The 27,999-nt window shown below is 40.2% G+C and overlaps 2 protein-coding genes across 4 annotated transcripts; both read left to right on the top strand.

The window, feature by feature from the left end:
* Nucleotides 1–21: 21 nt before the first annotated feature.
* Nucleotides 22–1,459, top strand: LOC309709511 (cell surface A33 antigen-like; the record flags this gene model as incomplete). Its single annotated transcript, XM_082538131.1, has 5 exons — nt 22–201; nt 300–516; nt 710–874; nt 1,140–1,256; nt 1,353–1,459. 5 exons carry the CDS (start codon nt 22–24, stop codon nt 1,457–1,459), a joined length of 786 nt encoding a protein of 261 aa, XP_082394257.1.
* A 4,798-nt stretch (nt 1,460–6,257) lies between these two features.
* On the top strand, nt 6,258–27,443 carry LOC309712043 (uncharacterized protein). Of its 3 annotated transcripts, XM_082542626.1 has the most exons (10): nt 6,258–6,455; nt 9,559–9,945; nt 14,539–14,658; nt 19,127–19,183; nt 21,107–21,253; nt 21,368–21,535; nt 21,764–21,892; nt 22,250–22,595; nt 22,673–23,396; nt 24,768–27,443. In XM_082542626.1, exons 1-10 carry the CDS (start codon nt 6,410–6,412, stop codon nt 24,801–24,803), a joined length of 2,160 nt encoding a protein of 719 aa, XP_082398752.1. In that variant the 5' UTR covers nt 6,258–6,409; the 3' UTR covers nt 24,804–27,443. The 3 variants fall into 3 exon arrangements, with proteins under 3 accessions (XP_082398752.1, XP_082398754.1, XP_082398753.1); XM_082542628.1 differs by lacking the exon at nt 21,764–21,892; XM_082542627.1 differs by lacking the exon at nt 19,127–19,183 and having other exon boundaries at nt 6,259–6,455.
* Nucleotides 27,444–27,999: the final 556 nt, after the last annotated feature.

Below are 27,999 nucleotides of genomic sequence, written 5' to 3'. Positions count from 1 at the left end.
TTTGATTTTGTTTTTATGTCCATGACAGTGCTGACAGGTGTCGGTGCCATTGACGTTACCATGCCCCAAAGTCAGTATGAGTTTGCCAGAGGTGACAACATCACACTGCCCTGCTCCTTTAAATCTGCAATTAACATAAACACTGCCGAAGCAGTTGTCATCACATGGACGGCTTTGGCTCTGGAAGCAAATGTCAAAGATGTTGGTATCTACCTTTAATCTTTGTATTTGTGATCAAAAATCATAAGAACATGTCTTTGTGTTTTTATTACTCTTCTAATCCTGTAATTTTCTAACAGACCCCGATCATCACTTACTACTATCCTATAAAGAAAACTAGCATCACACCCCCCTATAAAGGTCGGGTGTCCCTGGACGTGGATGTCCTGAATGGAAAGGCTAACCTAAAGCTTTCCTCCATCTCACTAGCTGACAACAAAGAGTTTGAGTGTCATGTGCAGATCCCAGATGACGAAGACGGCAACCAAGCTGCCTCCGCACGCTTGGTGGTTCTAGGTAATATATCACATGTTGTGGGCTTCCCCCTACTGTTCAGAGATATGACTGTTAAGTTAACTGGAAAGTCTATCTGCTACATGTCAGCCCTGCGCAGGGTGTGACTTGCCTTTTTATCCATTACTACTTAGGAGTTTTATAGCAATTCAGTCAAAGAGAAATCACACTATATTTATATTTCTCTTTTTTTTAGTGGCTCCCTCTACGCCCGTCTGTAAGATCCAGAGAACAGCACAGTACGGCCAGGATATCACCTTAACCTGTGCATCTGCAGGAGGATCTCCAATGCCCACTTATAGCTGGAAACGTTATTGTGAGCATAATCAGCCTGTTCCTCAAGACCCCCAAATCACTGACAGTAAGTGACACTTTGATCCTTTAAAATCTTTGCTAACAAGAACAAATGTGGACATGATCAGAGCGACGCTACGCTTGGTGTAAAAGTGAGCTTTACTTTTGTTTCACAGCCACTGTTTGGTATTTAATATCAAAACATATTAAACATGATGAAAGTGAAAGAAAGTGAGCAGTCAGATGTGCAATGTCACTCTTCTCTATCACAGCCTGTATTAATTTATTGTATCAAATTTGTTGTATATCAAACCACATTTTTTGTGTTTCAGAGGATGGCATCCTGTCACTGTACAATATCTCCAAAGATACATCAGGATTCTACATCTGCACCTCACAGAACCAGCTCCGCGCTGCTACCTGCAACCTCACCCTCTCGCTCATGCCACGTAAGAGAAACATTTTTTTTCATAGAGAAAATTCTACAGAAAATTATTATGATACATACCCCTGTTGTTCCCCCTGTTAACTTGTCTGTCTTGCAGCATCCGTGAATGCTATTACCACTGGAGGAATAATAGGCAGAGTTCTTGCTTACCTGATCTTTCTCATTATCATCATCATCATCTTCTTCTTTTGCCAAAATAAATAGCAATGAGAATTACACCGTCGGGTAATGTTCCTCGTTCTGGAAGATTCAAGCATTTATTAAATCATTTTTTATGAGATGACTGGGAGAAAGAAGACACTTCAGGATCCTTTTCAGAGGAGCAGGGACATTCGGTGCATTTCTCCCCCCTGTTCTTTCTTACCCCCACCCCCAAAAAATATATATATTTTTTAAAAAGTCACGTATTTGTCTTATGATGCCTTTACTGCAACCAGACCAGAGTCTACACACATATTTGATGAATATTTCTTTTCCAAGCTGTACAGAAAGAGGACAATGCGACCAACACTGTGTCATTTCTCTATATATGAGGTTTGTTCTTTTCTTGTAATTAAGGAATTTATTACTATCACACAATTTTACCACTAGCCTATTTAATTCTTTCTGTGTGATCTTTCTGTACATGCATTAGGTTTATTTGTGAACTGTGTACAACTGTGACTTCGCTGCCGTTCACTCTGGGTTGGTCACATTCTGATGTGAGTCATTGCTCGATTGCGTAAAGGCAGAAACGTTGACTACCTTCAGTTTTCTATCAAGTGCTTTCTGTTTCTGTATTTTTTAAAAACCACAGTATTAGGGAAACAAAAATTAGAACTTCCACTTTTCTTTGACTGTATGAATTTCAGGACTCAGTCGCGGTTAGCTGCTGCTAACTGCATGGATTTCGTTTTCCGATTACTTAATCCCAAGAGCATCAGGAGAGTGACCAGATACACAAAATGGTTATTACTGTCAGCCAAAGTACTCTCACTAACAATTTATCCCCTGAATTATTTATGCACAAGTTGGGGAAGCAGTGTATAGTAGTAAAACAACTGTCTGACTGCAATTGCATTATGCTTTCCAGTGAAGTGTTTGCAACATCTGTGTGGTTTTCGTTTTTTATGAAATAAATTTAAAGAATTGGAAAGTGTGAGGGTGGCTGTTCAAAAGGAAGATGGATCGATTGACAGATGGACCTCACCTAGACTTATGCATTTCAAATCGGTGTGTTTGCATGCTGATGAGAAGCTGGTCTACTTGCTGATGCTGAACTAGCTTTTTTATTTACATTTATTCTTTTACTTACTTGTTTACTGCTTTAATACCACAGTGTGGGACTAATATGGCTTTAAAATGTAAAATCAAGTGATTGAGATCTCCTGTGTGACATTTTTACTCTGGAGTATCACACTCTTGTTATAGTACTTTGCACTGTAAGAAGTGACTGTTAGCGGTACCCACCTTCTATATGCAGGTCTTCACATCTGCAGCTGTGTAACTGCTGGATAGACATGTTGCAGCAGCCAATGGCTATTGAAGTCCCTGATAGTGTCTCCTCTTTTTCCTCCTGTCTGTCCAGAGCTCCTGGGTTTCTAATTATGCTTTTCTAACACACATTTGCACATTATCTGTAAGTCCATGTAAATTTGTGCAATCGCATTGATTTAAGAATCTGATTATGGTCAGCACTAAGGCATCAAAATCCTGTTTTGCAGTTATGCTTAATCTGTATGTTACTGTTACTGTATGTTTTTTAGTTTAGTTTTTTTTGGGGGGGGGGGGTTGTACTATATTTTATAAATATTTTGCTCTTTTACTTTTCTTTTTACTGCACTATACTGCTGAGTGACTGTCTTCATTGCAGTGTTGACCCTAACTTGCATATGACAAATAAAAGTGAAACTGAACTGAAATACATTTCTAATCACACATGAATACAAACACATGGCTGTATCTTATATAAAACTATATACGGACTCATAAAAGATAAGCATGCACTTCAGCATCTACTGATCACTTATAAATACAGTAAGCTAACTTTCCCTTGGTGACAGAGCAGTGACCTATGCCTGGTGCACTTGTAGCACAATCTGCTGGTGATCCTGTGTTTGACATGAAGACGTCCCACTGTGAGCACATGGAGTGATGTGCTTAACAAATAAAATGCACAACAATGTTGTAGTAAAATATAAAAGAAAAAATACAACAAGTCAAGAAACAAGTATTAAAACAGCAACAAAAACTAAGGTTGTTAATACCGAAATATTTAGGTTGATGTGTGCTAAAAGGCACACCATAAAAATGTGTCTTTAGTAACAATTTAAAATGTTCGAGCATTTGTGCAGATCTAATATTAAGAGGCAGACTATTCCAGAATCTGGGACTTGCCACAGAGAAGGCTCTGTCGCCACGAGATTTAAGTTTAGTCTGTGGAATAGATAAGGTTAGTTTTAACCAGAACCTCGTGGTTCTATCTGGAGCGTAAATAAAAAGGAGCTCAGACTGTTTAGTGATTTAAAAACAAAATGAAAATTTTTAAATAGGATCCCGTAAGAAACAGGCAGCCAGTGTAGACAGGCCAAAACTGGGATAATATGCTCCTTCTGTTTTGTACCAGCTAGCAGATAAACAGTTGCATTTTGGACCAACTGGAGACGATAGATAGAAGCCTGGTTCAAACCAAAAATATAGAGAATTGCAGTAGTCCAGTCTGCAAGTAATAAAAAGATGAATAACATGTTCAAAGACATTTGCTGGAAGGTATGGCTTAACCTTGGCTAGCTATCTCACATGAAAAAAGCTGGATTGGATTACTACGTTCAGCTGCCTACACAGTTTAAAGGAACCTTCGAGGTACGCACTGAGGTTTTTTACATTTGACTTACAGTAGGAAGATAAGGGGCCCAGGGCACTGTCACTGTGTTTATTAACAATGTTGCCAAAAATGACAACTTCTGTTTTGTTTTTAATTCATTTAAAAAAATGTAAAGCCATCCAATGTTTAAAGTCATCAAGGCAACGTAATGACAGCTAAAGTGGGTCTGTCCCTGCTTTTAAAGTCAGATAGATCTGCAAGTCATCTGCAAAACAGTGAAATGAAAGGTTGTACCATAAAAAAATAGAGCCCAGAGGCAACATATACAGTGCAAACAGGGCAGGACCATGATTAAGAGGGGTTATTTTGGAGCTGTGGAGGCCCATGCTGTCATAAAAAGTCCTTCCAGATAAGTAGGGCCGAAACCCCTGGAGAGCAGACCCTTTTAGCCTAGCATACTCCAGCCATGATAGCAGCATATCATGGTCGACCATGACAGAGGCTGCTGTCAGGTCCAACAACAAGAGGGCAGCAGAGCTGCCAGAATCCAGAGTTAAGAGAAAATAATTGAAAACCCTTAAAAGTGCTGTCTCAGTGCTGTGTAGTGATTTAAAACCAGACTGAAGCTTTTCAGAGATCAAGGTGTGTGGTATCGCAAGAAATTAGTTGGTTATATAAATATATGAGTATGCATAATAGTTATTATTCATAGATACCTACATCCTAAGTTCCTGTTATTCATCTGAAAGAAACAGAGAGAAAGAGTGTGTCGTTACAATGGTAATGCCAGGAGAGGCAGTAGAAGTTCTGTGTTACATTTATGTTGTAAGAAAGTGGGAGAAGAGCGTGTAGGAGGCAGTAAAAATGGACACTGATGTTCTGAACATGTACTGACAAGACGGTTCAGTAAACAAGTTGCAACCATACTCCATTGTAAGGCTCAGTTATTTTATTTTTATTTTTTGAAGATGCAAGAAGGTGATTAATCAATCTTGATTAAGATCAAGGTGCCTGCAACTGTAAATCGATCACTTTCTCCAGAACTTTTGAGAGAAAGGGGGGTTTCGAAACTGGCCTGTAATTAGCCAGAACAGTTGGGTCCAGGCTGTGTTTTTAAGAAGAGAAATACAGCCTACTTAAAACATGACAGGACACACCTGTACCAAGGGAGGCGTTAATGAATTTCTTGTTTTTAATTCATTTTAATTAATCTGTTAATTAATTAAGGGATTTAAAAGTACAATATAAACCAGCTAAGTAGTTTATCTCCCTATGTAGTGCTAACAATAATTAAAATATATCAGCGATAACAAAGTTGGGGAGTTTGAAGGGTGAAAGGGGGTTGATTAAGGAATCATGGCCGAGAGAAACACACATGGAGCGCTGTAGTAGAATGAATACATTAATGAATAAAACAATACCTTTGATTTCTAAACACTAGATGGCAACGTAGAACCTCCCAAAAAGCTGTGTTCATCAGCTGATAACCAAAATAACCTGCACTTCCGTTGTTATCATTAAAGTGATTACTGAGCTTTTAACTAAGGGTGGGAAAGGGTGACATATTTTCAACAGCAACTTTAATTTTATTTTACTCACCGTGGTTAAGACTTCACTGCCGCCATCCATTGTTGCAGACGCTGGAAGGAACTGGGAGCCTGTGTAAAGCTGCACAGCTGATAGTGAATATGGCAACATTTGAACTTCAGAATAAAATTACAATCGGTCAGTGGTGAAAATCTTCCCTCAGTAACATCTGAGAAGCCATGGAGGTGATCTGCTTTTTTTTTTTTTTTTTATCTCAACACGTTTTACTTCAAAATGTCACAATATAAAACTGTTACAGGATATTAGATATGAAAAATATTGAGTGATTACAATACAACACCAGAATAATATATTTTGAAAAAGGTGGTTACTACTGAATATTTTGAATATTTATTATTATTTTTACATAACCTAAATACTGAGTGGAGTTTGGAACTTCGTCTGCAGTCGGTGAATAAATGTATAATGAACTGAAAATCTTGTCTAAAGTTATCATTTATTTAATGTAATGTAAATTTGTATTTATATAGTCATATAGAATGCTCTCCATGACACCCTGAGTAAACTAAAATAAATACACTACCGAAAAATGTTGGCTTAACTGGGTTTTTATTTTTCGAAAGCAGTTTCCGGAAGTCGTCTTATTTTGATAAACTTGCCGGAGGTTCCGCTTTTGTGGAGACGCCGTCCCGTTAAGTGCCAGTTAACTGGAGCCTGGATACGGATCAGGGGCAAGAAGGAGGCGAAGAGAAGACGGCACTGGTCAGAAAACAGTTACGAAATTCAACTCCAAGATTTGGAATATGTTGTCCTCCCATGAGTGCTGGATTGTTACTGTTTTTCTGGCAGGTAAGAAAGAGGAGCATTAAAAAATTCCAATGTGATTCCCGTGCGTGTACAGCGCTGCAACAGGCTGTTTAACTGAGATTGGAGTAACGGTAACGTAGTCTTTGTGGATAAGTAAGGTGCCCTGCCTACTTTGTGGGATAATGACTCTATGTAGTGGGGGGAGAATTAAGCATTTAGATGCAAACATTTCCCCTCACGTTAATAGTCACATCAGTTAACCTTTAACTTGGGTTTTAATGCTTGTAGGTCCGCTGAGCTAGCTGAGCTGCAGTCGACTGTTTGTGGGCTTCAGTCATGTGTGAATGATCCGACCAGAAGCTTTAAAGGAGGCTGTGGATTAGGAGGTCTAACATCAGACACGTTTACTGGGTCTAAATTAGAGACAGAGAAATCCCTACAATACTTAAAAAAACAAACAACAAGTAAAAATGTTTACAAATGACAAGTAAAACTAGAAAACTGCAGTTCATCATTTTTATTTATGTCCTGATCCATGCAAAGTGACTGTAATCAGGAGTGTGTGGAATATTCCATAAAACACCTACATTCTTTGTTACAGTTTATGTAACATGTTTATGAAATTTATAGTGCTATATAGACACACTGGAGCTGCCAGCTATAAGTACATGTTATGTGCTTTAAAGTTGTTTTTTTAAAGTGCTATCTTTAATCAAACCGACATATATATTAATTATATTAATTAGGGGTACCAACATTATTGACTATGACTGGAGAACAGCTCTGAAAGAGTAATGGCAAATCATTTAAGAAGCAGATTTACAGATTTTTAAGTGCCACATGTTTTCATCCTATTCTTTTCACATGAAGGCAACACGTTTGACCGACAGCAGGACAAAACATTTGCTAGCCACTCCCATCTCCTCAGTACTAATATCCAAAACACAGAGCCCCTCCTCTGACTTTTATTTTCTCATCTGGAACAAGAAAGGCTCTGAAAACTTAATAAAGCCAGGATGACCCCACAGTCTGTGATCCCGGAAAGAGCTGACTTGTGGGTTTGTTTGTTTTTGGGCTCCAGTTGTTAGAAATCAGAGTGAGGTTCCCACCTGAGGAATTTATGTTTCAGCAGACTTTAGTTTGAGTCAATTCATTGCTTCATTTATTTAAAAACCTAAGACTTTTACCTGAAAATATGAGCTGATGATACTAATAATAAAAATAAATTAGAGGACAACTTCAAATATTCAGTGTACAGGTATTTAAAACAAAGAAAATAATCATTTTAAATCTGATAAACCAGAATATCTTTCGCATAATTGAATTAATGGTAAATACATGTAAATAATGTGTCATTTGATTTTTGGTTGATCAGCTAACCAAGTGGTCCCCAAGCATTTTGCAGCATGCTGAACTTCTGAATCCAAAAAAGTCCATATCAGTCAGCTGACTAATTGTTCCTGTTGTACTAAATAATGTAAAGTAATGAAAATAATGTAAATAAATTGTACTAAGCCATTGTTTAACATTAGAAATCTCAAAGTTCTCCAAAACCACAGTAGATAAATCAAATCAATATTTGGTGTGACCTCCCTTTGCCTATAAAACAGCATCAGTTCTACGTACACTTGCACACAGTTTTTGAAGGAACTTGGCTGGTAGGTTGCTCCAAACATTTTGGACTAACCACAGATCTTCTGTGGATGCAGATACACGAAGAGACATCCTTCTGTCTCTTCATGTAATCCCAGACACACTCAATGGTGTTGAGATCAGGGCTCTGAAGGGGCCATACCATCATTTCCAGCACTTCTTGTTCTTCTTGACGCTGAAGATAGTTCTTAATGACTTTGGCTGAATGTTTGAGGTCGTTGTCCTGCTGCAGAATACATTTGGGGCCAATGAACAAAAATGTATATTTCTGAAAGCATTCTTTGTTTACAGCATTTTTTCACACCTGCCTAAAACTTTGCGCAGTACTAATAGATTATTCTGTTGTATTCTCTTCCAAACTGAGCGATCTTTACACACAACAGCTTTCACAAGGGTGGTATGCTTTAATTGAGCTTCAAAAGATATATGTGGGTATGTTGGAACTCTGGTATAATATGAACATTTGTGTAGTGTTTCTGTTGCAGTTGTTACACTGCTAGTAAACACAACACCGTGCTTGCCCTTGCTGTAGCTTGTTGCATTTTGGATAAATTCACTCAGCTCTCTCCCTCAGGAGTGGGCGTGCTTCATTCTCAGTAACAGAATGAAAATAAAAGGGCCGGGTCTTGATTAAGCCAAGTCCCCTCCCTCTTCATTCCTACCTCTGCCCTTCTTCGCTGTTCCAGTCCTCCCACAGCTTGGCTTGACACATATACACAAATGCGCACATATGTTCTTGGGCGTGTGTGTGTGTTTTATTTCACATGACTACCTCTCCTGTGTAATGTTGTTAGTGGACTGTCGATCCCAGGCCCACCTTCATCATGTGACCCTGAGTAGCACAGCTTCAGATGCCCCACAGCAACATCAGGCCAGCTCAGAGTCAGATTTCACTGAGCTGAAGCAACTCAAACCAACACACACGCTGCTTCATTTCATTACAGCTAAAGGAGGAAAGAATTCTTGGGAATTCTTTTAAGTCTGCTGGTATATCTAGATGACGTCATTCACCATCCTCTGGTAGCATGTTTTTCAGATATTTTTAAACTCTGCAAACAGGAGCAGGTGTCTCTTCAGGGCTCTATTCAGTATCTGAATCATTGTGTTGCTGTCTGCAGTGGTATTCCTAAAATAGTGAGGAGGAAAAACTATCTTTTAACAGAAGAATCCTCTAGCAGACCCAGGCTCAGGGTTCCATTTGCCATGGCTGACAGAGTAAATTGGACAAAATGTAACAACATTGTAGTAGCACACTGGGGGAGTGAAACGAGGTGAGTGAAGAAGAAGTGCTTAGTGGTCTCACGTGAATTCCCGCATTACAGCCTAACTGTAAGCTTAACCACAAAGGAAAGGTTTCAGTCTAATCTTAAAAGCAGAGGGAGCGTCTTCCTTCTGAATCCAAACCGGGAGCTGCTCTGCAGAGAGCTGTCAATGGATTGTTTTGAAGAACATCTCTCACACTTTACTAAGCCTTCATCATCTTCTCCCACAGGTGTCTTCCCTCCATCCAGCTCCGGCGTCCAAGTGTTTGTGAGAGACGAGAAGAAGTATGCTGTGCTGTTCCAGTCAGTGGTTCTGCCGTGCCAGTACACCACCGTGTCCTACCAAACCGCCGTGGTGCAGTGGGTCTACAAGTCGTACTGTCGCGACCGCACCAGGGATTCATTTAACTTTCCCGACAACTTGGGCGGAGGTCTGGGTGGAGGAGGGCTGACAAGCGGAACGGGAGGAATCAGCAGAGGGTACGAGAAGGGGATGACAGCCAGCTACCTCGACTGCTCTGACAACAGTCGGACCGTCCGAACTGTGGCTTCCATCTCTGGTTCCTCAGTCACATTGTCAGAGTACTACAAGAACAGAGACATCTCCATCATTAACAGTAAGCGTCTGTGGCACTACCTATGGTTGTGTTTTATTTTCTAAGATACAGTGGGGCAAAAAAGTATTTAGTCAGCCACCGATTGTGCAAGTTCCCCCACCTAAAATGATGACAGAGGTCAGTAATTTGCACCAGAGGAACACTTCAACTGTGAGAGACAGAATGTGAAAAACAAATCCATGAATCCACATGGTAGGATTTGTAAAGAATTTATTTGTAAATCAGGGTGGAAAATAAGTATTTGGTCAATAACAAAAATACAACTCAATACTTTGTAACATAACCTTTGTTGGCAATAACAGAGGTCAAACGTTTACTATAGGTCTTTACCAGGTTTGCACACACAGTAGCTGGTATTTTGGCCCATTCCTCCATGCAGATCCTCTCGAGAGCAGTGATGTTTTGGGGCTGTCGCCGAGGAGCACGGACTTTCAACTCCCGCCACAGATTTTCTATGGGGTTGAGGTCTGGAGGCTGGCTAGGCCACTCCAGGACTTTCAAATGCTTCTTACGGAGCCACTCCTTTGTTGCCCGGGCGGTGTGTTTTGGATCATTGTCATGTTGGAAGACCCAGCCTCGTTTCATCTTCAAAGTTCTCACTGATGGAAGGAGGTTTTGGCTCAAAATCTCACGATACATGGCCCCATTCATTCTGTCCTTAACACGGATCAGTCGTCCTGTCCCCTTGGCAGAAAAACAGCCCCATAGCATGATGTTTCCACCCCCATGCTTCACAGTAGGTATGGTGTTCTTGGGATGCAACTCAGTATTCTTCGTCCTCCAAACACGACGAGTTGAGTTTATACCAAAAAGTTCTACTTTGGTTTCATCTGACCACATGACATTCTCCCAATCCTCTGCTGTATCATCCATGTGCTCTCTGGCAAACTTCAGACGGGCCTGGACATGCACTGGCTTCAGCAGCGGAACACGTCTGGCACTGCGGGATTTGATTCCCTGCCGTTGTAGTGTGTTACTGATGGTGACCTTTGTTACTTTGGTCCCAGCTCTCTGCAGGTCATTCACCAGGTCCCCCCGTGTGGTCCTGGGATCTTTGCTCACCGTTCTCATGATCATTTTGACCCCACGGGATGAGATCTTGCGTGGAGCCCCAGATCGAGGGAGATTATCAGTGGTCTTGTATGTCTTCCATTTTCTGATGATTGCTCCCACAGTTGATTTTTTCACACCAAGCTGCTTGCCTATTGTAGATTCACTCTTCCCAGTCTGGTGCAGGTCTACAATACTTTTCCTGGTGTCCTTCGAAAGCTCTTTGGTCTTGGCCATGGCAGAGTTTGGAGTCTGACTGTTTGAGGCTGTGGACAGGTGTCTTTTATACAGATGATGAGTTCAAACAGGTGCCATTCATACAGGTAACGAGTGGGGGACAGAAAAGCTTCTTACAAAAGACGTTACAGGTCTGTGAGAGCCAGAGATTTTCCTTGTTTGAGGTGACCAAATACTTATTTTCCACCCTAATTTACGAATAAATTCTTTACAAATCCTACCATGTGAATTCATGGATTTTTTTTTCACATTCTGTCTCTCACAGTTGAAGTGTACCTCTGGTGCAAATTACTGACCTCTGTCATCATTTTAAGTGGGGGAACTTGCACAATCGGTGGCTGACTAAATACTTTTTTGCCCCACTGTACATTCAGGTCATACAGCAGCACTTTTTTGTGGCATAACAGGCTGAAATTGAGCTCACCAGCATTATAAAAGGAATTACAGCACGCTTGCTTGGAATTGGCAAGGGCTGCAAAGGTAAAATAATGTCAGAACGATATTTTCAGCATCACAGATTTCCCTCAGTGCATTGATTCAGTCTTATGTTCTTCTTTCTTGTTTTGCCAAGCCTGGCAAGGTTCATAAAACCCACAGCTTGGGCACAGGCTCACCTTTCTCCCAGATTCCTTAATACCTAAATATCCAAAAGGAACAAGTCAGATGCTGCAACATGTGGAGTCTATTAACCTGTTGCTAAAATCGGCATACTTTTTAACACTTTCAGTTGTTCTGAGTGTGAATACTTTTTCAAAACCATCTTTTCAGAGATCAGCAGAGATGTAAAATACATATATAAATATCTGAACGCCGTGTATACAGGATTGTGTGTAGTTGTGTGTGCCTGTATGTGTGTGTTCTTGTTGAATACAGAGAGGTAGTCTTGTGTGCCAGCCTCAGATTTATGAAGCTTCTTGAAGAACTGGCCTTCTCTTCACGAGCCAGGGCTACAGACAAAAGAAATGGTTTTCACGCTGTTCACTTATTCACTCTGACCTCTGACTCCTCCCTCTGATGTACCTCAATGTCCCGCTTTTAGTTTCACTCTCTTGATCACTGGACATCCCACCCTACCAACAGTCACTTCTCTCAGTGTAAGGCTCTTTGAGTTCTCTTCTTCTCTTCTTGCCTCTTTCTGTCCCCACTCCACCTCCTATAACGAAACAGGTCAGTGTTGTAAATGGGCAAAAAAAGTGAAAAATTTCAACCTTGTTGCCTTTGGAGACGCCCAGTCATCCATTCCCATGTAATCCTATTCAGGGTCCCAGGGAGGTTGGAGTCTGTGCCAGCATGGACTGGGTAGGGGGTGTTCTGCTAACTAAATGGCGTACATTTGGCTCTGTGTACATTTGGCGCACACAGTCTAAAGGAAATTATAACATACTCTGAAGACAGCAAGAATTAAAAGAAAAGAAAAGGAGATGTAGTTTTAAATGAAAAAAAGTAGTATTAAGTAGTAAAAGTAGATTGTATTCCAGACTGGTGGCAGCTTGTCTCTCCTCCCCTTCCTCAGTTAGCAGGAAAAGGAAGTGAATTATACAACCCATTTCCTGTCTGTATTTATATGTCAACCTCCTCACAATAGAATCATTGGACCAACATTGTCTTTTATTTTGACTCCTGAGCCAAATGGAGCAAAGTCTGCAAGCTAGTCATGTTTATGCACATGGCTCTCCCTCTTTACATCATATCACCATCATATTACATCTTACACCAAACCCACCCTCTTATTTGGTGTTCTAGCTAAGCTTCCTCAACTGTGACAATGGACAATGACATGTTCCTTTTATCACTAGATTTCTATATGTAACATACAATCACTGTTTTTTTTATTAGGTACACCTTGCTGTGCTGGGTTGGACCCACTTTGCCTTAATTCTTTGTGGCATAGATTCAGCAGGTTTCTAGAAACATCTCCCATTCCACTGAATTGAGATCTGGTGACTGTGGAGGCCATTGTCATGTTTAAGAAACCACTTATTATATATTTGAGCTTGTTGACATCCTGGTACAGGTACATCATCCTGTGGGAAACAGCCATCAGAAGATGGGTACATTGTAGTCATAAATGGTCAGCAGCAATACTCATGTTGGCTGTGGGGTTTAAATAATGCTTGGGTGGTACTGAGGGGCCCAAAGTGTGCCAAGAAAACATCCCCATATCATTATACCATTACCACCAACCTGTACTGTAATATATCTATATATACAGTATTATAGATATCTGTATACCTATATTATTGCTAATATATATTTGTGATATATCTATAGTATGGCTAAAGCTTCTGGATGGATGCAAACTGCATTTCGTTGCCTTGCACCTGTGACATGTACAATGACAATAAAGTTGAATTCTATTCTATTCTATTCTACTGTTGATGCAATGCAGGATGCAGCCATGCAGCAGTGTTGTTTATGCCAAATTGTGATTGCTACCATCTGAATGTGGTAGAGAAATTGACAATAAGCAATCTTTTTCCAATCTTACCGTTCAACTGAATACGCTACGTCCAAATGAACAGAATCCACTTTTTGGGATTTCCTTACCTGGATGATTGAACATGCATCGAAACATTAAATCACCTTTCTTTCCCACTGAGTTGTCTTCATACCTAAATGCACTGAGCTGCTGCCGTGTTATTGGCTGATTTCTTAGTTTTGTAACAAGAAGTTTAACAGTTCTACAAAATAACGTGGCTAGTGAGTGTAGACGATTAGCTTGGACCTTTAAATCCTAACTGTATTTTGCTCTTTTAATGTGTCAGGGATTTTCAAATATGCTAAATGACATTTTTCTGAATCCTTTCACAGTCATGGAAACATAAAAACAAATAACTTCATACATTATCCTGAGCTCACAGACAATATACTGAAAAACCTAACTAGCCTACACATATCCCTGAACTACTTTGCTACGCAGACTGTGAGACCGGCCTTATTGCCCAACATCAGTGGCCACTTCACTAAGAGACCATTAAGTGGCTGAATAGAAACAAACCTGCTGCCAGGCTCTGAGATCTTATTGAAAGCTTTTCCACAATGGCAGTTAGCCTAATTAATGCTTGTGGTATTCAATGAGATGTTTGGCAGTGTAATGTGTGTAGTACTTTGTATCTGAGTCTTTGAACTTTGTAGAAATGCAAACAAACAGGGAAGATTTATTCAGGGTAATAATTCCAACCATGCATCATTCACGTGCTTTTGAAAGTCATGCTTTTTTTTAATTATTATTATTATTATTATTTTTGATTCCAGAGTGCCAAAAATTGTAAGACACTCGTTTTTCTTTCAACTCCCCCAATTCAGAGGCTGACCTGAGGATAGGAGAGGTCCAGTGGGGAGACAGTGGAGTATACATCTGCAAAGTGGTCATATCTGATGATCTGGAGGGACAGAACGAAGCGTCTGTGGAGCTTTTGGTTCTTGGTGAGTTGCTTGTAATTTACATGGAATTTTTAAATGAAAGATAAGAACTTGCAGTCAAAACTAAGAAGTGTCATAATTATTGATGTAACCTGCAAATATATGTAGCTTGTAAATCAACTGAAACACTGTGTTAAAAGTCATTGATTTCACAGAAATTTGTACAATGTTAGACTTAAACTAAGTCCTTCAGCGTCACTGTGTGTCTGCACACGTGTGTATTTTGAATGTATCAGTAAGGTGTTGTGTTACAGTAACAGTGTACTTGTCTTTGTTCACTTACATGTTACCAGAGAAACTGTTGAGAGGCTATGTAGCTCTTGGTGCCTTAAAACACTCAGGCTGAACTTTTGTTAGGCTGCCACTCAAAGACTTATGTGTATGCACAAAAGGACACAGTCTCTCTCACACACACTCACACATACACAGAGGTAATCAGCAGTAAGCTTTTACAGTTTCCTCTTAATAGAGTGAATTCCACTCCATAGTTGTGTTACAGGTTCCATAACTGTGAGTTTTCACCCTGATGTGATAGACCCTAAATCCACCATGGTGCTTAAATGCTATATTTTCTGGTTTTAGTGTAGCTAATATGGCATGTGAAGCGCTTCTTGTGTCTCCATAACAACAGTTGAGGCCACAGTGAATGGCTGAAGGCATCTTTTGTCTTTTGAGCAAATGGGTTCACAGCAAAGAAGACAGGGAAGATTTAATGATGTGGAGGAGGGTCGGCAGAGCACAGTGATAGACAATAGATGAGGGTGATGCTAATGTGGGCCTTTGAGAGCTCAATCCTGTAGCCGAACAGTCTGGTTTTAAATTTACAGTCAGAAACAATATGGTTCTGATACAAAATGCACAGAGAGAAAATAATTCAACAATTTTCTGCTGCTTTTCTGGGTCAGCTAGACTTCCCTCTTTTGGTCAAGCTCTGCTAGTCCACGTTTCTCATGTGGTCTCTTTTGGGACTTTGATATTGGTTTCATTTTTCAGTTCCAGGTGTTATCACTGGGCAAGGACGTGTTAGCTAACATTAGCTAACATCTGAAGTAACATATTGTGTTGATATTTGTAGTTTTCCCCCTTCAGATAAATTTTGACCAGACAAGTTTCATTGGATAATACAGGCTTTTCTGACTAGTGTTGGCTTACCCGCTAACACAGATAAATTCTCTGATACCCGCAGCCGGCTTGCTCACTAACGTTGTTGCTGGCAATCCACTATCTAAAGCCATGCCAGTACTACTTTTGTCATTTTTTCTAAAGAATTTGTGTTGTACTTTGAATCAACCACTTCACTGATTAGTGAACTCTATTTTAAAACTGCTATCAGCTTAAGAGCAGCAGAGAAGGAACGAGGTGAGACACTCGGTATAAAGTATAAGTGTCACATGGTTGGATTTTTGCACAAAGTCCGGCCTCCATCCTTAAAAAAGAAATCAGTCCATAGACTATAAAAGGCAACTGAGAGGGTTAGGAAAGGTAGATATACAGTCTATTTGGATATTTACAAAAATAGCATCTAAGAAATTCACAGTGCACATTTACGATGGAGTATTAGGTCACATTAGAAAAAAAAAAGAAGGAAAATCTACTTTGAGAAAAAAGTCGAGATGTGAAGATTACAGTTGTTGTTTCAAGACAAACTGCTGCGGTTGCTATACCCGCTGAGTTAGTGAAATCGTACTTCAGAATTGGTTTCAGTAAAAGGAAGGAAAGAATTTCTCTTTTACCTCATAAACACAGTGTGATGATCAGTATGAGGACATTGAAAAGATGATCAGTAATATATTTATTTTTCTTAATCTGGGCCTAATACTTATTGATACATATTTAATGGCCTAAAATGCAAAGATTTGAATTATTTTATTGTATCTAGTTTATACATATTAATGGAAAATTCTAGATACATGGTTAGTGTGATAGACTGATCTCTTGAAACTGTTCAGACAAGTTTGATTTAACCCTGACTATAAGCCTACAGGAAGGAAGGGCTCAATATTGTCTGGTTTTAGTGTGTGAAAACAGCCCCAACATATAGTCTCATTTTCCCCATACATTTAATCTCTGAAGGAGATGTATATATGGCTTTGTTAAACGGCACCTATCAGGATCGCATGTAGGGTCAAGTATGCAATCCCTGCATATCTGAAAGAAAACCTTGGTTTATCACCAGTCTTCGGGCAAATTCAGGATTTAGTAGAAGCTGGACAAGTGCTATGCTTCAACAGCATGAGAATCACAGAAGACAGCAGCAGATAAAAACAAAAATTGCAGCGGTCTGAAGTAAAGCGATATAAATGTCGACATCGTTTTTAAATGCAATAACCTTAATAGGTTTTTTCTGTTTTCAAATCCAGCAAAGAACATGTATAGCCTACTAGAAAGATATTAAATAAGGTATGTGCACTGTCAGCTAGAATCAGGCCAAAGTAGTCCAGCTTGCACCCTTTCCAAACTGTCTTTTTATACTTACCACTCCTTTCCTCTCTTTGCCAGAATGACACACTCAGCAGCAAAATACCAGTGCTTGTTTGTATCACACACTCATATGCTGGCTTTTTCACTTGCGCACCCAAACCAAACACATTCACACACATTTCTGCACCAGCTCGTGACACAGTTCCTCTCATGTAACATGTTGTATTCAGACATTTGTTTGACTTCTTCTTTAAAAATGTGTTAAGGAACATTTGAGAAATTTAAAAAACAACTAGTAAACTAGTATTTATTTTTTATCTTGATATGACTTTGAGTGACTGAATGTAGTGTAAAGCGCTTTGGGGTCCTTAGGGACTGACTAAAGCGCTATACAAATGCAGGCCATTTACCATTTACTTTAATCTGTCTAACCCTAAACTTAGGGTTAGACAGATTAAAATGATCTAAAATCGATTCAGTGCAATTCAATTTTATTTGTATAGCACCAAATCACAGCAATAGACATGTCAAGGTGCTTTACATTGTAAGATCCCTACAATAAATTGAAGAGAAACCCACCTCAAATGACCCCTTATGAGCAAGTACTTGGCGACAGTGGGAAGAAAAAAAACCCTTTTAACAGGAAGAAAACGCCAGTGGGACCAGGCTCAGGGTAGGCAGCCATCTGCTGTGACTGGTTGGGGGTGAGGGGAGGAAGACAAAAGGCACAAACTCTATATGTAATATTATCGACAACACATCAGCCTTAACATGCATCACCAAGCACACTGCCATTTTAGTGGAAAACATTAAATTAAATAAAGAGTAAAATTGTGCAGTTAGGCATCTAACGTATGTCTTTATTTCACCCCAATAAACAGTGCTAATAAAGCTGGCCTGGGATTAATGTAATTATTAAGTTCTTGGAAGAAAACTTTTGCTTAATAGGTAAATTGTTTCCAAAATGTTACAAACACAGCATAAGAAAAGTAACTGTATAAATAGGAATCAGTAAAAGAAGAGCCATCTGGAGTTCAGATTTTAGATGACATTTTTAGTGTTTTTTGCTGTAGCAGCGACCTCAACAGCCAATCTTCACCATTTGGTTGACCTGAATAGTTGGAGTAGTTTGGCATTTCAGGAAATACTTCAATATTTCAGGTGCATCTTTCAACACTATGAATGAAGATATTTATAGTTCTTGAAGCTAAAAGCTACGTGATACACTTGACCTTTCTCTAGTAACTTTTGTCGGCTTCTATAAAAACAAAGTCTCATTGACTTGGCAGCTATAGTGATGAGACTCGTTCAAACTCCAGTCTGTTTTCGTTTTTTTTCAGCAGTCAGACAATCAATCTTCTAATCAGTTGATTTGAAATGTTTCTAGAGCAGGGACCATAAACTGTACGCCGAGGGCCACATACAGCCCACTTTGATCTTAAGTGTGTCAGATCAGTAAAACTTCCATTTCTGTCAGTGTAAAGATGTTTAACTACATATTTAATCCCTGAGATCTAAGAAAAAGACATGTCATTTTAATAGTAAATCTCAGCTTTTCACCGTAACAATAAATGCTGGTGATGTGTAACAAAGTTAAAGCTCTGGTAGCTCTTTTCTGTCATTTAATTGTTTATCTTTGCTACTTTGGTGTGATATGAAAAGCCGTGGGGAAAGTTTATATCACTAATAGAGGCTGTAAAACATTAAAAATACAGTTTAAAGTAAAAGATTTGGATCTTCCTTCCTATTTTCGAAAGTTGTCTTGTGGACTGGATTGTTGTCTCTGCCAGACCAATTCAGACCCCTAGGCCTTATGTTTGACACCCCTGTTCCAGTGAAAAACCACAATGTCCTCTCATGCATGCTGTTTATCTGTCTATTTTCATTCCTTCTTCGTATTTTGCTCTGTCTTTCTCTTAAATCACTTTTAATGCATGCATGCCGCTACTGCAATAACTTTCTTTGAATCAGTCATTTCAGTTTATATCAACTCCATTGCTTCTCCTCTCTCTTTCCCAATCTCCTCTCGTCCACTGTGCTCTCTCTCCAGGTTTCTCAGGTGTTCCTGAAGACCTCCTGCCAGACTTTGATTTGAAGATAATGCCAGGTAGGGGCTTAGTGCATTCCCCCCCTGCACCTGCTTTCTTTCATTCATACTAACACTGCTGACTGCTCAGACTATGAATATAGGAACTATGTAGATGAGTTTAAGAATAAAAAAAGATCACTTTTTACACCATGTTCAGTGGTTCCTGTGCTAATATTGCCTGTAACACTGTCTAACCCAGTGACTGTTTTCTACAGTCAATGGTCTAACCTGTTCTTCACCCACAACATCTAATAATGCAGCAAGTGCTGGTGATTCACCTTCTTTTAACTCAGAGACTCATCCACACCCATCAAGTAATGAGCTGGTCGTTGCTCCCACTAAGATGAGCTGCTCTGGAAAACAGCTATTATGGTCATTAAAGTTATTTGTGGTTGTGGTCAGCAAGTATTCCCACACCATTCGGATAATATCCAGTCAAAAACACAGTAATCTAAAGGAGAGGAGGGCTTTATGATGCATCGGATTCTTTTGTATAAATGTATAAATGTGCAGATTGTATGGAAGCAACTCCCAGCATGACTTGCTGTCCACGATGACTCCCACAGTGTGCGTGTGTGTATCTGTGCGTGTGTTAAGGAGTCATTACGGTTCCAAACGATATCACATAACAAGCAATTTGGTGGTAGCAGCCAAGCGTTCAGTAAACTGTCCTTTTCCTTCCTGTAGCAAAAACAGGTTTCCTGCACATGAGTGTGTGTTTTCTTCTGGTGTCCTTTAGTTTGTTTGTATGAGAGAAAACATCTTTAGTTTTATATTGTTAAAGACTTCCTTATCTGCGCTCGCCTTCCCTTTCCTTTGCCTTCCCCCCAGACAGATACATGTAGGTTATCTCTTGTACTCACTTTATCCTTCTCTCCAAAGCTGTGGTATTTAATAACAGTTTGTACAATCATTCCTTTTTCCTGTAACTCATATTCCAACTAAGATGTCATTTGTTCCCATTTTCCTATCCAAAAACAACCCGACAAGGTTAATAAGTGCAAGAAAATCTACGAAATCTACGAGGGGACATAAACTTGCAGCTTTCCAGCCTTTTGTTCCTTTGTGATGTCCCAGTGCGCTCCAGTTCACTTTTCCTTTTTCCTGCTTTGACAGGAAATACATCACATTAAAAAATGGTAGAATTAAATCAGGCTACACACAAAGTCATAGATGTCAGTGTTTTACCTTATAGAGAAATGCTGCTTTAGTGATTAAAATAAATCTGTTAGCATGACTCCTTGGCCTGCAGTTGTGATGAATAAAAGTGTTAAATAAAATAAAAGTTCTGAATCTTCTGGTAGCTCACTGGTCAGACTGTCCTGTAATTATAAAACAGAGTTCTGTTAATTCACAACAAATGTTTTTGTCTTACCGAACAAACCTCCCCTGCCATTTCTAGATACAAAGTAAGTAGATACTAAAAAAACAAAACCCTTTCTGTCATTTAATTGTTTTTCTGTTACTTAGTTACTTTGGTGAAGTATGAATGTAGCCAAAGCTGAGCTAAGAAAACAGTTGAAAGTCCAATATGTATGCTCTCTTTCACATTTACCAAAGCCATGCACTGGGGCTGGATTGGAGCCTGTGCTGAGCCAATTTTAGTCCCTACCTTTTTTGACACCCCTGCTTTAGAGATTATATAAACACGGATGAAGAATAAAGGTTGCTGCTGATAATAACATTTTTAGCCTTCAGTTTCTCTCAGCGTTACATTTTACGGCCATTGTGTTTATGAGCAGGCTGCTTGAACTGTTTTACACTACTTTTTCATTTTTAAAGGTTTTTTGTGTTTTGTTTTTACTCATTATTTTTCACGTGGCATTCTCAGAATACAGTATGGCTCCAGAATGATCAAATGAACCTGATCCTGTATCAGTGTGCTGAGTAGGACATACGTATTTATTTATGTGCAGGATTTTGTGCTGTGTGTGCTTGCAGAGTGGGTGTTTGTGGTGGCAGTGGCACTTGGCAGTGTGTTATTCCTGCTCTTGATTGGAGTTTGTTGGTGTCAGTGTTGCCCTCACTCCTGCTGCTGCTACGTCAGCTGCTGGTGCTGCCCCGACACGTGCTGCTGCCCCAGACACTGTGAGTATGAACACACACTCAGAAATGCACAGGTTTGTGCTCGGAGAACTGACGCATGTCTGAACAAGATTATATTTTGCTTTTTTTTCCCTTCTTCTTCTTTTTTTCTTTAAGTGTATGAGGCAGGAAAAGGTATAAAGACAACCACCTCCTCACCTCAGACACCTCCCTACCCACCGTATTTCGTCTCTGGTGTCCCGACCATGGTCCCAATTGCTCCTCCCTCTCTGGTGGACAAGATATCTTCAGTCCCCGGCTCAGATGGGACCCTACTCACAGCAGGTGGGGACTTACTCGTGATTACCTGATTGCCATGTGTTAACTATATTTTTTGTCATTTGAGCTAGAAAAAAAAGGTTAAAAGAAATGTAGTCAGCCCGAATGTCCCTGTGATAAACTATTTGTTATTTGTTCAGTTTATGGTAAAGTAGAAAAACACCAGTATGGTCCTCAAACTAATAAAACACACATCCAAGTTCCCTTTCTGATGACTCGAGTGTGTATCTGCAGTGCCCGTGCACGCTGTAGGGGTTCCCTACCGCGTGCCTTCACCTCAGGATCAGGATTCTCTCAGGGTGCTGCAGTATGTAGAGAAGCAGCTGGCTCACTTCAACCCTGCCAGGTCCACCAGCCACCAGTGTAAGCCTCATAAACCTGCTCTGTGGCTTTACTGTACTACTAAAGTGTTCTGATGCTGTCTGCAGCTTTGGTAGTGTCTTTTATTTGTTTTTGTCTTCTCTTGGCATGACTCCCTGCACTCAGCAAATCTGCCTTCTGAATTTCCTCTAGTCTGGATGTTATCTAGTTGCCGTTTTGCATGCCTACTTCCCTGAAAGTGTATTTTTTTTAATGACTCTCACTTCACACTTAAGGCAGCTTCTTTAAAACCTTGATGTTCTTCATCTGCAGGGTCTTGTTCTGGGAGAAGGGCGCTTTTAATTCATTTTTTGGCAGGTGTTACTTATTTGATTAATTCATTAATTTTGTTCTATCTAGCCTGTGCCCTGTCTGAACTGAGCTCCCTCCATGAGGGAGAAAGTGGCTTCCGCCAAACATATCGCAACATCCAGAAGAACGCTCTGCCAGCCATCCCCGATCACGACACTCAGCCTGAACCTCAGCGCTACCGTGAAAACCGCAGTCCGGAGCCACAGAGTTACCGCGATAATCCCCCATCTCCCCACCATTATCATGATGACCCTGACCCAGAGCCTCGCCACGTACGGGACGAGCCTCTTCCTCCGCGCCGATACAGCGATGACCCTCCATCTTCGTCTCAGTCGCGCAGGCCCGGACGGAATCAGCGGCAACAAAACCACAACAATGAGGAAAACCACAACAGGTGGAGGACTGTCTGAATACACAGAATGCCTTATGCAGAGATACAGGCGTACACTTAACTCATGTCGTATTTTACAGGTGGAACCCTCGCTCTGAACATCTTCAAAGAAAAACATACCGAACTGCAGGGCGAACCGGCTCACTGGACGAGCTGGAGGAGTTTGCTGCTTGTTACAAGCAGAGAGGAGGCAGAGGGGCAGAGAGGAGGGACGAAGAACAGCGAGAGTATGAGATGGAGCATCTGGAGTACAGCCGATACCCTTCTCACCGAGTTGCCCCACCTCAGCATTATCACAGTAATGAAAATGAGGTTGAGGACATCAGCGACCGCGAAGAGCAACCCAGGCGGATCAAGAAAAACAGACATGACATCAGCCCACTACCTTCACCCAAAAAGAGGAGGGACACGTCAGATAGGGAGCGCACTGTCCCACCTCCTCCCACAGCAGGTCCACCTTCAACTTCTTCTCAAGAGAAGGACTATGATGCTACCTTCCTCAACAGCCTGCTGGAGCGTAAAGCTAAGTTACGAGGGGTTACCCAGGGGAGGACTGGGGCCCGGGGTGATGAAGATTCAGACACACCCTCGAAGAGCAGCCTGAAAAAGAGCAGCGGGGAATCCAGTCGGCACTGCAGTCGCTCACCTAGTAACAGGCCCGACGCAGATTTGCTGCCTCCTCACACGGAGACAGAGCGAGTAAGAACTGACAGGTCGTCACCAGGAAACACTCACTCCCCTCAGCCGTCCGTTCATTCCTTAGCGAGTCACAGAGAAGATCCCAGAAACAAGTCCAGGAAAGTGGTGAGTAACATCGTGAATTACTGGGATTGTATGCAAATTTAAGGATTTAAAGTATAGAGTATATATTCAATATATTTTCTTGGTACTGGTGTGTAATTAATGAATACAGACTAGAAAAATGATAACACTAGGCTAGCTTCAAATCACTAAACACCCAGTGCTGTATTTCCCCATTGTTTGAGGGTGTTTCCAATAACGTGCACTTGGCTAGGAGCCCATAAAACTGTTGAGGAACTCATGAGCTTAGAGATCCTGTACAATAGTTTGAGGACAAAGTGTCACGTTAACAAGGGCAGTCGAACACAGCAGCCACTTCATTCTATAAATAAAGAAATAATTGATCATTCTGGTTTTACGGATTAGGTTAAAGTTCTTTTCAGTTTCTAGAAAAAGTGGGCAGAGCTAAGCAGAGCTTCATTCTATAGCTATAGCTTTAGCTGCTTATCTTTGGTTAGCATCTTTAACATTTTCAGCTTGGTAAAAGTGAGGGTGTCTCATTCGGTTTGTTGTTACAAACGTTTTCGTGGTGGTTGTCCCCACGGTTTACTTTGGGAAACTTTGTGTCTTTGCTCACAATGAAGAACTCGCTAATAGCCACAACCCCATGCTAGCAAAGTTTGGCTGCTCATAGCATATGGCTGGGAGTATGCTACCAACTATTTGTTCACCCTGCTGTGCGCCTGTTGCATTTGCAGAAAGTCTTGAAATGAGACACACTGTCTGACTCCGGTCCCTGGCTGGTCGATTTCTGCACCTCAAATAAAGCCAACAGTATCTAAAATATGCAGAAATTGCTAATGTGGACTTGCAACTTTTTAGGCCTCAAAGTTTCCGTGCGACCTGAACTTGAAGAAAGCTCTAGTTGAATTATACACAAAAGCTAATGTATTTTATAATTGAAAATACCTCATATTAAAATGTCTTCTTCAGGGAACTGGCTGGGAAAGAGTTGAAAAAAGGTTTGTAGGCCTGTAGTAAGTGTTGTTGTTGTACCTTTGGCAGGTCAGGTTCAGATGCTACCAGAATGAAAACTAGGTAGAAGATTCTGTTCTATCTCCAACTCCACTATAACAATAATAACTGGTTGTCTCCTTACTCACAAACCTGGGTCAAAATGTTATATTGTGTCAAAGACGTCTTCTACAAAACACATCGATTAAGAAGAGTCAGTGTTTTGACCTCAAGTAAGGTCTTGAAACGAATCTTCAAGTGATCTCACAAAAGAGTTGAAGGCACTTTGTCCCAGGTTCCACTTCACCATAATAACCACGTTTGGCTAATGTCCACTCTCTCTTTACTGCCTCACATTGTTCAATAAGATATGCTATGTTGTTGCTTTGATCATTTACACTTTTTTTTTGTCCTCATCAGAGCACTCTCCTCAGCCGAGACTCCCTTATCGTCTGATGGACTTCAGTCTTCAGTACAGACTGAAAGCGTTGTGCAGCCTTGATGCACTACAGGAACTGCTTGTCAGCTGATAAAAGATGACAAACTTGGATTCATAAAGATAACGTCAAGGACAGCAGACTGTGGGAGAGCTGAATCAGTACTGATGAGTGAAGACAAGGACAGCAGAGGCACCCGAGATTGTTACTCAGCTGCTTGTGATGTCATGGTGAAGTCACTGGCTGTGTGTTATGTGGACTAAGACTGAGCTAATGCGTGCAGGGAGTATGACCTGGACCGTTCCTGCGAGCAGTGTGCTGTTGGTCTCCCCTTGTTCCTGTCAGAAAAGGCTCTGAAGCAGAGAGATTTACGTTACACTTTCAGCACAATGCATGCATTCATTTCCATCTGATGAGTTACGTGAATGAAAAAGAACTGCTGTAGCATGACAACGGTATGACAGCACGGTTGTTGTAAAGGACCGCTGTGTCATTCTGTAGTATATTCAGGGACTAAGGCACCTTAGTCAGAAAGCTTCTGCAGCAGTAATCAGTATTACCAAATGTTTACGCTTATTTATTTTATGGGACAGTGGACATTAATGAAACGACAGTGTTTATGTGTCAGAGCTCAACAGCTATTGTGGATCCATCATCTGAATACAACTAAAATGACCAAAGGAGGTAAAGCTTTTTCTACTTAAAATAAGGATGAAAATAGGAGAAATAAGACAGTGCTGACAATGTGCAGCAGCAATCTGAAACAACACAAACAATTAAAGACTGTCAACAAGTTGCCCCGTAGTAGATCGAATGCAGAAGTGATGCTGACTAACAAATTCTTTAAACGCTTTAGCTTCCCTCTCATCAGAGCTGAGATAAACACACTGTTCAGCACCAAATCACTTAGAGGCACAGTTAGTGATTAGATGGTGGACATAGTGGAGGTTCTCAGAAGTTAGAGAGGAACAAAGCAGAGCTACACGAGAAGAATATCTGACATAAATTCCAAATGAATGGTAACTTGTGGTAACTTCGACTGATATAGTCACTTATACAAATGAGGTTTGTAATATAAGGTTTAATTCCACGTAGCAACATGTATCAGCTAGAAACGTCTGAATTGATTTAGTTTCGTATGTCTATTATTAAAAGTTTATAGCAACAGGATACCTCAGAATGGGCCTCTTGTAGATGGTTACAAATGTGAGCATTAAGCTGTCTGCATATAATCTGTAAATGACCTAATATGACAGAAATCTATGCATTTTAAACATTTTAAAATACCTGTTAAGTCTGGATAAAAAAACTGTATTAAAAAGACAATGATTTTTCATCACTGTGTGAACGAAACACCCTGAAAAGAAGTAGAAGCACCAGAAGAGGCCTAATAATCTGTTCCCAAACAGCAAAAGTATATTTTGACGGTGAGAAATAAGAAATGGTTTTGAAAATCAGTCATAACTGATAAAGCTGCACTGACGCAACACTAAAGTGATGAAGGTGTGGACTAACCTATACTGACCTCTGACCCAAATATGACCCACATTTGCTGTAGCATTAGCAGCGGTGATGCAGTTAACCCCAGTGCAGTTTTGTAACATTATCACTAATGACGGGTATATATTTACATGATACATGCTAAAACATGATTCCCATCAAAATATTTTAATATACAACAGTACATGACAAACTGAAACTGTATGAAATTAGTGAAAAATTAGGGAATCGTTAATGATCCCCTCCCCTCGCAAAGAAAAACGACAACAACTTTTTTTTCCACTATATGAATCCCATTGGAAATTCCCCCCATATTAGTTTTAGAGATTTAATCATAGGTCAAGATTATTATGCGACAGTAACATTACTTTGTGGAGCTTTCCCTCCTCTAATAAAAACATGTTACAATTTATAACTAAAAGTTACATTTTGTATTGTCTGTAAACATTTAAAGGTATTGAACTGCAATTTGCCTTTGAACGATTTTTGTACTACACTTTTGTATGGAACTCTTTGTGCACGTGGTGTGTTTGTGTTTAAAATTTGTAAATGATCTTGTGTGTGTAAGCACTCAAGTGCGTACATAAGATGAAGTTTGTATTTCACCATAATTCAGCCATTGCTTATCAATGTTGAGTGAGCACTTAAACCAACTCAGTGTTATCAGCAGCCACACACTAAGCGTGCTTTATGGAACGGTCATATCAAATATTTTGTTCTAATATTACACTGTCCAGTAATTCATGGCTCCCATGTTGGTGACATCTGTGTAATTGTTTTTTTAATGGTTGGTGGAAAAATTCTCCCTTTGTTTTCTCTTGTGTTTGGTACAGACAACTCTGTGTGCGGGAGTTAGCAGGAGCGAGAGAGATGACTCTTTATTTTTCTGTTAAGGAGACAATGTGTGATTGCGTATGACTCATATCTTTGTTCATTGTTTTAATCACAGACTTGTAGTCTTGACTACACAGCTGGCTCGACGCTCACATATCGGGTCTTCCAGCTAAGCCGCAGATATTGTCCCTGTTTGTCGCCGACATACCACATTTGTTATAATTGCAGACAATAGGTTGCTAAAGTGCCTAGTTGCAGGGTGGCAAACATTAAGGCCAGCAGTGTTTGACTACGCAGCAAAATAAAGTCCGCAGAAATAAAACTCCAGGGTTTATTGAAAGTTCAGATTATTTGTTTTAAACTGCAGAGACATCAGTGGAATGAGGGTGTTTCTCTATCATGCTGCTTAGTATTTCTGTTGCGTCGGTATGCAGACCTTACTGCCTTTACTGTGTAATTGTAGTTTCTACTTACTTTTGTGGATAAATATTTTAAACCTTAACCAGAACGTTGAGATTATAAAATGTTGTCCATCTAAAAACATGTCTGTGTAAACAAACCAATAATAGCCATTTATTTGTTTCCATACTAATCAACACATCATCAAATCTATAATCCTGCATAAGAAATACTTTAATTGGAAGCTTTTTCTTTCTTTTTTTGGGTTTATTTTTGTTTGCGTGCCAAGCCGACGTCAGTGTGTTGCGATTTCTGTTATCTGGCCACACCTCCAAAGGGAAGGTTTAGCAGGTGAGGAGCAGCCAGTCAAAACAAAGGTGGCTTTTAAGGAGGGGCAGCCTTGGAGATCCAAGACAGGTAGAATTATGCTTAGTTTGCACTATTACACTTGTGTCCGTTTTCATTAGTATTTGCCTACAGAG

This window comes from Aulonocara stuartgranti (assembly GCF_965226115.1).
Source record: "Aulonocara stuartgranti genome assembly, chromosome: 1".
Lineage (NCBI taxonomy): Eukaryota > Metazoa > Chordata > Actinopteri > Cichliformes > Cichlidae > Aulonocara > Aulonocara stuartgranti.
The sequence above is the reverse complement of the archived record's forward strand: the minus strand, read 5'-3'. Positions and strand labels throughout refer to the sequence as shown.

Bases quoted from the DNA above. Each gene is read 5' to 3' on its own strand.
- LOC309712043 (XM_082542626.1), top strand. From the start codon at position 6,410: ATGTTGTCCTCCCATGAGTGCTGGATTGTTACTGTTTTTCTGGCAG. The intron at 14,659-19,126 runs GTGAGTTGCTTG...CTCTCTCTCCAG, and splicing joins TGTGGAGCTTTTGGTTCTTG to GTTTCTCAGGTGTTCCTGAA. The intron at 21,893-22,249 runs GTAAGCCTCATA...TGTTCTATCTAG, and splicing joins CAGGTCCACCAGCCACCAGT to CCTGTGCCCTGTCTGAACTG.